The sequence below is a fragment of the Ammospiza caudacuta genome, unplaced genomic scaffold, assembly GCF_027887145.1.
Source record: "Ammospiza caudacuta isolate bAmmCau1 unplaced genomic scaffold, bAmmCau1.pri scaffold_39, whole genome shotgun sequence".
In the NCBI taxonomy this organism is placed as follows: domain Eukaryota; kingdom Metazoa; phylum Chordata; class Aves; order Passeriformes; family Passerellidae; genus Ammospiza; species Ammospiza caudacuta.
Window position 1 is genome coordinate 3536181 of NW_026683124.1, and position 11178 is coordinate 3547358.

General features: G+C 53.6%; 1 protein-coding gene across 1 annotated transcript; it reads left to right on the top strand.

Annotated features, from left to right (window-relative positions):
- Window positions 1–452: 452 nt before the first annotated feature.
- LOC131571886 (olfactory receptor 14A16-like) lies at window positions 453–1400 on the top strand. The gene has a single exon (XM_058824642.1). The coding sequence runs from the start codon at window positions 468–470 to the stop codon at window positions 1398–1400; it is 933 nt and encodes a 310-aa protein (XP_058680625.1). The 5' UTR covers window positions 453–467.
- Window positions 1401–11178: the final 9778 nt, after the last annotated feature.

Below are 11178 nucleotides of genomic sequence, written 5' to 3' on the forward strand. Positions count from 1 at the left end.
CTGTTCTCCCTGAGGGCAGCAGAAATGCAGAGAGTTTCTGACATCCAAAAATAATCAGCAGGGGAGATGAAGAAAAGCTGTAAATAGCACTAGCACATTTTAACAGACTATACCTTTCCTGTTCTCTGGCAGTGAGAGGGCAGGTGCTGACAGGGCTGTCTGTGTTAACAGAGATTCAAAGAAGAACACGAGGACAGGTCCCTGTGCCCCTCCTATGTCTGCACAGCAAGGCTGAACTATAAAAACCTCTGTGTGTAGCTGCCCTGAACCTGAAGTCCCAGTCAGGCAGCACCAGCCAGAGCTCCACACTTGGAGCTGAAGGAAAATCTGCTGCAAATTGAAAAAGGTGTCAGAGTGTTACAGGAGAAGGGTCTGTGGGAAAAGGCTTTGATTTTGCTGGAAGAAGTTTCTCCTAACCGGTCACTGACTTTTCTCCATGAACAGCTCCCAATGGCCAGAGAAATCAAATGTCCAACAGCAGCTCCATCAGGCACTTCCTCCTGCTGGCATTGGCAGACACGCGGCAGCTGCAGCTCCTGCACTTCTGCCTCTTGCTGGGCATCTCCCTGGCTGCCCTCCTGGGCAACGGCCTCATCATCAGCGCCGTAGCCTGCGGCCACCACCTGCACACGCCCATGTTCTTCTTCCTGCTCAACCTGGCCCTCAGCGACCTGGGCTCCATCTGCACCACTGTCCCCAAAGCCATGCACAATTCCCTCTGGGACACCAGGGACATCTCCTACTCAGGATGTGCTGCACAGCTCTTTTTCTTTGTGTTCTTCATCTCAGCAGAGTATTTCCTCCTGACCATCATGTGCTATGACCGCTATGTGTCCATCTGCAAACCCCTGCACTACGAGACCCTCCTGGGCAGCAGAGCTTGTGCCCACATGGCAGCAGCTGCCTGGGCCAGTGTATTTCTCAATGCTCTGCTGCACACAGCCAATACATTTTCCCTGCCCCTGTGCCATGGAAATGTCCTGGACCAGTTCTTTTGTGAAATCCCTCAGATTCTCAAGCTCTCCTGCTCCAATTCCTACCTCAGGGAACTTGGGCTTCTTGCTCTAAGTGTCTGTGTAACCTCAAGCTGCTTTGTGTTCATTGTTTTCTCCTATGTGCAGATCTTCAGGGCTGTGCTGAGGATCCCCTCTGAGCAGGGACGGCACAAAGCCTTTTCCACCTGCCTCCCTCACCTGGCTTTTGTCTCCCTGTTTCTCAGCACTGGCTTTTTTGCCTACCTGAAGCCCCCCTCCATCCCCTCCCCATCCCTGGATCTGGCCCTGTCAGTTCTTTACTCAGTGGTGCCTCCAGCCCTGAACCCCCTCATCTACAGCCTGAGAAACCAAGAGCTCAAGGCTGCAGTGTGGAGATTGGTGACTGGACGATATCAGAAACATTAAACTGCTGGCCAATTTCTGCAAATCACTTGAAATCAATATAACCTTTCATTGCTCTTGTTGGGTATGGTGGTTGGTTTATTATTCTCATTCTTTTTATTTTTTTTAATATTGTCCAAATGAAATGCTACTGGTTTTGCCATTTCTCATTTCGTTTCTCTCCACCTTTGCTGTGGCCCCAGACTGTGTCAATGAGGAGCTGTGCTCTCAGTGGCTCTAAAATAGCTAAAGGATCTCCAAGCAAAGTTTTAACCAGAGTTCCCCCTCTTGTTGCCTTCTCTGGAGCTGCAGCAGCAATGTCTGTGTGCAGAGCTGGGGGCAGATCAGTGCTGGCACAGCAGCTGTGCCCAGCAGCAGCAGCACTTGGCGTTGCCAGTGCTGCTGTCGTGGCCCTGCCCCGCTGCCCTGGTGGCCCTGGTGTTGCTGTAGGGCCTGAGTGCTCTCGGGGCCGGGCACAGTCCTGGGGGTGGCAGTGCCAGGGCTGCAGTAGGGACAGGCCATGGGCACTGCTGGGGCAGCGCTGACGCCTCAGCCCAGGGCCTGGGGGCTCCAGGCTCCTTGCCCAGGCTCTCTCAAGAACACTGCCAGGCCAATGCTCTGCCCAGAAAACCCCCGTGAGCAGCCCCAGGCTGCCTGTGGGCAGGCTGGGGGCCAACAGCATGGCTGAGGCTCTGCAAGGGCCCTGAGGCAGATGGAAAGGAGCAGCAGAGCAGGGGCTGATCCATCCCCAGTGCCCTGCACAGCCCAGGGCAGCGTCCCAGAGCGTCCTCATGGAGCTGCCAACAACATCCCCCCTCTGCAGCGCTGGCCTCTCCCCCAGCTCACACAGGTGCCCCATCCTTGCAGGCACAGGCATGGCAGCACTGGCTCAGCAGCCCCTGTTTGCATTGCACACAGCAGGGGGAGCACCCCCATGCTGTTGGTGTGGGGACATGAACCTGAGGGAGCACAAATGCCATCAGCCCCTGGGGGCCAGCAAGGGCTGGGGGACACCAGGGAAAGCACTCAGGTTTGTCCTGGTCTCTGCACTCAGCCAGAAAGTTGATTCCCATCAGCTGGGAGTTTCCTGTCCCACTGCAGACGCTGTTGCTCAGAGACAGGGCTGCCCGGCAGCCACTCCAAAACTGCCCTCAGCATTTCCCTGCCTTCACCTTTGCTTTCCTTCCTCTTTCCTGATCCAGATTTCTTCCAATTGCCCATTGCTGTTCCCTCCCCTGCAAACAGCCCATCCCTGTTTTCCCTTTCCTCTCTGGCCCCACTCCCCATTGCAGTTCCTGACTTGGCACCATGGGAATGTCCCTTGGGCAGCAGGATCATCCTACAAGTGCTGCAGGAATTGTCTGCAGGCTCCTGCAGTGCCTGGTGCTGCTCCCTTGCCAGAGGCACCCCAGGCCAGGGGGGCACATCTGGGCTGCTGTGTCTGGCTCTGGGGCTCCCTGTTCTGGGCAGTGAGGAGGAGCTGTAGAGGCTCTGCAGGACTGACAGGATGGGCTTTGGGGCTGGCAGGAGAAGCTAAAGGGCCTGGGCTGCTGGAGCTTCTCAAGAGGAGGCCCAGGGCTCATTGTGCAACTGCTCCAAGGGTGGTTTCAGAAAATCACAGAATCACTCAGAATGGAAAAGACCTTGGAGAACATCAAGTCCAAGCTGTGCCCTGACACCAGCTTGTGTCCCTGAGTCTCCTCTTCTCACCAATAAAAAACCCCAGCTCCCTCAACCACACTACACAGGACTTGTTCTCCAGACCCCTCCCCAGCCTTGTTGCCCTTCTCTGGACATGTTTCAGCCCTTCCATGTCCTTCCTAAAATGGGGGGCCCAGAACTGGACACAGCATTTAAGGGGCTGCCCAACCAGTCCTGAGCACAGGGGAAGAATCACTGCCCTGCTCCTGCTGGCCACACCATTCCTGAGCCAGGCCAGGAGCCATTGGCCTTCTTGCCCGCCTGGGCACACTGCTGCCTCATGTCCAGCCTGCTGTCCATCAGTCCCTGCAGGTCCCTTTCTGCCTGACTGCTGTCCAGCCACTCTGTCCCCAGCCTGTAACACGGCAGGGATTGTTGTGGCCAAAATGCAGAACCCAGCACTTGGTCTTCCTAAACCTCACCTTTTTGGATTTGGGCCCTGGATCCAGCCTGTCCCAGACACTGTGAAGAGCCCTCCTACCCTCCAGCAGATCAACACTCACACCCAGTTTGGTGACATCTGCAAAGATGTCCTTGGTTCCATGGGGCCCCTCTATGTCACAATGGCCTCTTGGTCACACCAGGCCCTGCACTGTCACACTGGTCTCCTTGGATCCATGTGACCATGCAGAGCAAATGGTGTCCTTCGTTCCATGGGGCCCCAAAATGTGACAATGGTCTCCTTGGTTCCATGGGGCTACACAGTGTGACAATGTTCTCGTTGGTGCTGCAGTTTCACAGGAGCCCCTTGGTTCCATGGGCCCCCGCAGTGTCAGAAAGGCCGTGGAGTGTCCCAATGGTCTCCTTGATTTTGCAGTGTCAAAATGGTGAAACCCCTTGGTTTCACAAGGCCCTGCAGTGCCACAATGGCCTCTGTAGTTGCACGAGGACCCCAAGTGTCACAGTGCTCTCCCTGGCTCCATTTGGCCCCAGAGCACCACAGTGGACCCCTGGTTCTGTGGGCCTGCACGGTGTCACCATGGTCCTCTTAGTTCCATGAGGCCTTGCAATGTCACAATGGCCCCAGAGCGTCCCAATTATCACAGAATGACAGAATCAAATAGGCTGGAAAAGACCTTTGGGATCATCAAGCCCAACCAATACCCTAATACTCCCTTGTCACCCAGATCATGGCACTAAGTGCCACTGGAGAGGGACAGTGACTCTGCCACTTCTCCCTGGCCAGCCCATTCCAATGCCCACTCACCCTTTCTGTGAAGAACTTCTTCTTAATGTCCAGCCTGAGCCTCGCCTGGTGCAGCTTAAGGTTGTGTCTTCTTGTCCTGCCCTCCAGCAGATCCACACTCACACCCAGCCTGGTGCCATCTGCAATTTGTGAATGGTGGACTCGATCCCCTCAGCCAGATCATCAGTGAAGATATTAAACAGGACTGGGCCCAGCACAGATCCCTGGGGGACACCACCAGTGCCTGGACACCAGCTGGGTGCAGCACCATCCCCACCACTCTCTGGGCCCAGCCTCCAGCCAGCTCTTTACCCTGGGAGGGGTGAACATGTCCAAGTCATGGGCTGCAGTTTTTCCAGGGAATTCTGTGGCTCCTGGTTTTAAAGGCTTTGAAGTCCAGGCACACAACATCCACAGCATTTCCTGCATCCATAGGTGGGTCACCTGGTCATAAAAGGAGATCAGGTTGGCCAGGCAGCATCTGCGACCCCTAAATCCACACTGGCTGCCTCTGATCCCTTGGCCATCTCATGGGTGCCCTGTGATGGCACTCAGGGTGATCTGTTCCATATCCTTGCCGGGCACCCAGGTCAGGCTGACAGGCCTGGAGTTCCCCAGCTCCTCCTTCCAGCCCTTCTTGGGGATGGGCTCACACTGGCACCTCCAGTGCTCTGGGAGCTCCCTGCTGAGCCAGCTCTGATGGTAAATGATGGAGAGCAGCTTGGGGAGCTCATCCACAGCTCCCTCATCCCCCTGGGATGGATCCCATCTGATCCCACACACTTGTGAGCATCTGAGGGGCTTAGCAGGTCACCAGCTGCTTCCTCCTGGATTACAGGGGCTGTTCTGGTCCCTGTGCCCATCTACCAGCTCAGGAGAACACTTGTCCTGAGAACAGCCTGTCCTAATATTGAAAATTGACACAAGATATTAAGTAGCTTAGTCTTTTACTTATCTTCAGTTACTCTGTTCTCAACTGCAATCAATAGAGGGTTGTGGTTCTCCTCCTCCCTCCTTTTGCTATAAACTTTTTATAAAAACATTTTTTATTCTTCTTACAGAAACTGCCAGGTTAAGTTCTAATTGAGCTATCACCTCTCAACTTTTCTTCCTGCATAACCTAATAATATCCTTAAACACTTCCTGAGTTGCTGGCCCTTTTCCCCTGAGTTCCTACAAAAACTCCATGCCCTGCCAGGCCAGTCATTTTCCTCACTAGCTCATCTTTTGCCACACTGGGACAGGCTGCTCCTTCCCCCTTAAGATTACTTCCTTGAAATGTGTCCATCCTTCCTGGATCCCTTGGTTTTGTAGGCCTGTGTCCCCTAAAAAAAATCAGTACCAGTTTTAGTACTCCACACATCAGCATCCTAAAAAGATCAAAGTCTGCCCTTCCTAATTCTAGTGCAGAAGTTTTGTTGCTGCCCCTCCTTCTTTCCCAGAACATTGAACACTTGATTATTTCATGGTCACTGTGCCCCAGGCAGCCTCTGAGCCCCACATCTGCCACCAGCCCTTCTCTGTTTGTGAACAGCAGTTGACAGAGCTTTCCTTTGCAGTGGGACTGTTACCAAAAATTTAGTAAAACAGAAAACTCCTTAACACCAATGTAGCATTAAGAAGCAGCATTCTTTATTCAGCTGGATGCATGGGGGAGAGCTCCTCCCAAAGCTGTGCATGCTGAGTACAGGAAAGTTTCTGTTTCTATTCTGTATTTTGCACACATATTCATTGATTGTCCTGGACTAGACATACATATGATAATATTTCCCCAAAATCAATAACATATTTCCCCTTCCCTTTATCCATGTGTTCTTCCAGACCCTGGGGGTCTCTCTGGTGGTCCCTGGTGGTCTTGGACCCCAATGTTCCAGTGAGCCTGGCTGAGCTGGCAGGACACTGAGGCTGCTGAACTTCCAGTTCCCCTTCTCACACAATGGGCATTGTGTGGCTTCCATAGGCCTGGGGCTTTGGAGAACAAGCTCCAGGTGTCAGCTAACCTGGTGTAGACAATTTATCATCTGGTAACATGAGGTCACAGAGTGGGCAATGACATCACAGAGTGCAGTATGTAAGGTTATTGAGCAGGTATGACATCATAGACATCATCACAGAGCAGACTGTGACACCACAGGGCAGAGATCTGACATCACAGAGCAGATTGTGAAATCACAGAGTTGGCTGTGATATCAGAGACCAGTTGTGTGACATTAGAGAATGGGCTGTGACATCACAGAGCAGGCTGTGACATCCCAGAAGGGCTGTGTGACATCCTAGCAGGGCTGTGTCAGGTCACTGGCTTGGTCATTCTGCCCCAGCTCCCCCTCACTGTTTCTCCCAACAAGTCCAATGCTGTCCATGCCCAGCAGGGTCCCTGCCCCCCGGGATCCCCCCAGCCCATCTGGAGCCACAGCCTCCACCAAAGGATGTTCCACAGGATCCACCCCAGAGCCTGACATGGGGACAAGGGGCCAGGGCTGTGTGACCAGGACATCAAGGACAGGGATTATCCAGGCCACTGTGGCCTGGGTTGGCTTCCGCAGGTCAGGAAAGATGTCTGGCAGCTGGAGCAGGGTCTGGGAAGGGCCTCCAAGGTGGGGCTGGAGCCCTTGGGCTGTGAGCAGAGGCTGAGGGAGCTGGGCTTGTCCAGCCCAGAGCAGGGAAGGCTGAGGGGCTCCTCATGCCAGCCTGGCAGTGCCAGCGAGGAGGGGATGGAGAACACAGAGCCAGGCTCTTCACAGGCAGGCCTGGTGGGAGACAAAAGCCAATGGGTGGAAGGGGAAAGAGGGGAGATCAGCCAGGACAGGAGGAGATTAAATGAGTCAGGCTGCTTTCAGCATTTCCACAACCCCAAGAGCAGCCTGACCTCCCTTCTCCATCCACCACTGGCAGCTTTCCAAATCAGGAATTGTTTGAGCTATTTTGCCCCCACTCCAGGTTGAGCATCCTGATACAAGAACCTAATTATATTTATATCTATCACAGAACCACGTAGTGAGCCCAGGACAGGATCTGGCCCTTGGCCTTGGTGAACCTCATCCCATTGTCCTGGGCCCATGGATGGCTCCAGCCTGGCCAGATCCCTCTGCAGAGCTTCCTGCCCTCCAGCACAGACACACTGCCACCAAGCTTGGGCTCACCTGGGAACTGACTGACAGTGCCCTCGATGGCCTCGTCCAGATCAGCAATAAAGAGATTTCACTGACCGGGCCACAATTCTGAGCCCTGGGGACAGCCCTGGATGTGACTCCATTCATCAGCTTCTTTAAATCCCGGGGGATGGATGAGGGAACTGGTGGGGACGGGGTAGGGACAAAGTCTGATTGATTGTCAGCCATGAAGGGTCTTGATTTTCATATTTATTCAGTCTGCATTAGAAGGTTCAGAGGATCAACATCAATTTGACATTGCTGGTATCAATCTATAAACCAGAAAAGAAAACAGGACAAAAAAATTCTTTCTTCATTTTATTTGATGTAGTATATTCACTTTAAATAAACTTCAGAAATCTCTCTAAATAGGCACAGAAGAATTTAAAACTTAGAATTATTCTCAGGGGCTTTTCTTGTTTGGGTGTTTTTTCACTAATGTTTATGAGCTTTTCTCACTGAATTCCTGAACTGAATGAAGAGATCCAGAAAGAAGACACTTCTGGAGTAAGTAAATTCATCAGCAACCTCCAAATGGCTGAGGATCCATCCCCATTAGAGCAGCAACGAACAGAAATGGGCACAGCTTGGTGGGTGCCCCCGCTTTGGCATGGGCCCTGGGCCTGCGGCAGGAGCAGCTCTTGAGGGCCCCATGGCCACGGCTGTTGTGCTGCCCTGGGCAAATGGGATGGCAGCAGGGGCTGCAGAGCTCTCAGCACCTCAGCCTGAGGGGAGCAGGGCAGCCAGGGAACCTCCTTGGGCCTTGGCCAAGCACCTTCCCCCAAGGCTGGGGCTGTGTCCTGCGGCAGCTGCAGCTGCTGCTGTGCCCTTGCCAGGGGCTGAGGCCGTGGGGCAGTGCCCAGAGCAGCCTGGCCTGAGCAGAGCTGTGGGGCCAGAGCCGGCTGGGCTGGGGAGAGGCCCTTGGTGCTGTCCAGAGCTCAGGGCAGCTGGCAGAGCTTGCAGGGAGCTGGGCTGGGCTCAGAGAGCCTGGCCCAGAAACCATCAGCGTCCATCTCAGCCTGGCTGAGCGTGCAGGGGCAGGACTCAGGCCAGGCCTTGTAGGGCAGGGCCAGCGCCTGTGCAAGGCATTGCAAACAGGCAAGTGGCCCAGAGAGGATGCTGCTCTGTGCCCTTGGTGGCATGGACAGAGAATGGAAGGGGCCCATGACATTTGTCAGCACCAGTCTCTGTGCCCAGCCCTTGGCAGCCCTGGCTGCTGAGCCCAGCTTTGGCCTGGGCTGAGTTTGGCTGTGGCCCAGCTCCATCCTCCTGCAGGGCTCAGGGCCTGTTCCCGGCCATGGCCAGCCCTGGCTGCCTCTCTGCTGGCCCAGAGGCTGGCAGAGCCCAGGGCAGGGCGGTCTGTGCAGCCCCACAGGTGCCAAGGGCTCTGCAGGAGCTGGCAGAGTCTGCCCGGCAGGGAGGCCATGGGGCACAGTGCCCCAAGGCTGCTGTGGGCACCACGGCACAGGGGCCATTCCCGGCCGCAATGCTCCTGGCCTGGGCTAGGTCTGCACAGGGGCTGGGCCACCATGGCTGGGCCAGCACAGGGCCACAAAGGGGCCACGCAGCCGCTGCTGGGGCTGACAGCAAGGCCAGGCACACACAAGCAATTGCTGAGCATGGCCTGCGCTGGCCAGGCCTGACTGTGCCAAAGGCAGAGCTCAGCTGCCCTGGGGGGCGGCAGGAACAGTCCAGAGCCCAAAGAGCCTCCATGGCTGTGCTGGAGACCAAGGCTGCAGGAGGGAAATGCAGGGCTGCTGTGGGATGGGGAGGACATTGAATTCCAGCACACACCTCAGCTCTCTGATGATTCTGGCACCATGCTGGGCCCTGTTTCAGACTGGAGCAGAGCAGATGTTGATGGGACAGGAGCCCTGCGGGGCTGTCACGGACCTGCAGCTTGCAAAGTGCTCTGCTCTCCCTCAGGTGCTCTGGGAGAGATCCAATCCCAGCTGGGCACCTCAGGGCACAAGTGGCACTGCCTGTTCATGGGCACACAGCTGATGTCTGCCTGGAAAGGGGCACAGGTTAAATACTTGTTAGTTTCTAATATACAAACAAATCTTTATTATCTGGGTAATCTGAGTACTTTGAAGTTATAGAAAAGTTTTCCCATCAAAAACAGGGATTTCCTGGAAGCATACTGATATGCTAAAAAATAGTTATCTTCCCCTCTGCTTGTGTCAGCAATATTCATTCTATTATTTAATCTTTCTTTTCCATCAGGTGTTTCCAGCCCTCCTAGTTAAATGGCCAAGTCTAAGGACATCTCTTCTTTTAAAGCAGGTGAATCTATGTACTTCCTGCTGCCCCCAGATTTACTCCTCTAGGTCCTCTCTGGTCATTGAAGTACCTCTCAACTGACCGATTTCATGCTTTGAGCTGCAAGAATTTTCCCAAAAATTCTGAAGTTGAAATAAATATATAAATAAAAATAATCTCATTTGTGTTTTTATTTATCACAGTATTGTGTTTTCTTATGTCCTGTTTTTAGAAGTCTTCCTGTACAGAAATCCCTTGGGGATCGGGGGTATGTCAGATGCTTCTGGGACATCCCAGAGAGCTGAGGGAAGAGCTGTGATGGTTCTTAAACTGTTCAAATGTTCAACTTCTGTTTGTTGGCAAGAAACCTTTCTGCGCCTTTGGATGCCACCAGTCCCTGAGCCCAAAGGACACAAACCTAATGAGTTGTGGCTCCCACTGCAGGGGCTGCACTTGGACCTTGGCTCTGTGCAGGAGAACTCTTCATCCCCTTTGCTCTTTTCCTCCCTCTGGGCATGGAGGGAGCTCCTGACTTCAGCCTGTGACTCGTGTGTGCAAAGAGCAAATCTGGGCAGAATTGGGGCAGGGAGGGTTTGGGGGGACCTTGGGATCTGTGCTGGGCACAGAAGGTGTTTTCCATTGCTCTGAGAGTGTCTTCTGTGCAAAGTGGATTTATTATCCAGCAGAGGACTGACTTTTGCATTTGATGGAGCTGTGTCTTCCCTTGCCTTTGTTGGCTGACAAGAAATGAACATCCCTCTGTGTCTCGGGCAGCTCCTTCTCCAAGGAAAGCAGGTGGGAGTTGGAGCCAAGGAGCTGAAAGCTGCAGGTGCAGCCTGGGCTGGAGGGAGCTCAGATTTGCACAAGGCTGCTCTGAGTGCCAGGGCTTGCATGGGGGGAAATGGTGGGGTGGGGGTAGGGACAGAGTCTGATTGATTGTCAGCCATGAATAGTGTTGATTTTTATATCTTTAAACTGCATGAGGAGGTACTTGGTTTCAATGTCAAGTAGAGATTGCTATTAACAGGGAAAAAAAAAATAAAAAAAATAAACAGGTCCTAAAAAATGTTTTCTCACAGTATTTTTAAATAGAACATATTCAGTTGAACACACTTCTGAAATCTCTCTTTTTAACCACACAAGATTTGGAAACTGAAAACAAATTATTCCCAGAGGCTTTGGTTGTTAAGGTGTTCTGAATGTTAATGAGCCCTGGGACACTGAATTCCTGCACTGAAGAGCTGAAGGCTGAACAAGCCTCTGCAGCAGGAAAATTGAGCAACAGCCTCCAAGTTGCCGAGGATGTCAGCAGCCCCCACTGAGGCCATCCCTGCCCAGAGACCGTGGGGGAATGGGCAGACAAGGAGAGCGTCCCTGGAGCTGGGGCAGCACAACTCAGAGGCAGCAGCGGCTCCAGCTGGGAAATGGAGTGTGGAATGTGGCTGGGAAAGCCCTGCCTGGGCTGGGCCAAGCGGGAGAGACAAGCCCTGACTCCCATCCACTA

Bases quoted from the DNA above. Each gene is read 5' to 3' on its own strand.
- LOC131571886 (XM_058824642.1), top strand. From the start codon at position 468: ATGTCCAACAGCAGCTCCATCAGGCACTTCCTCCTGCTGGCATTGGCA.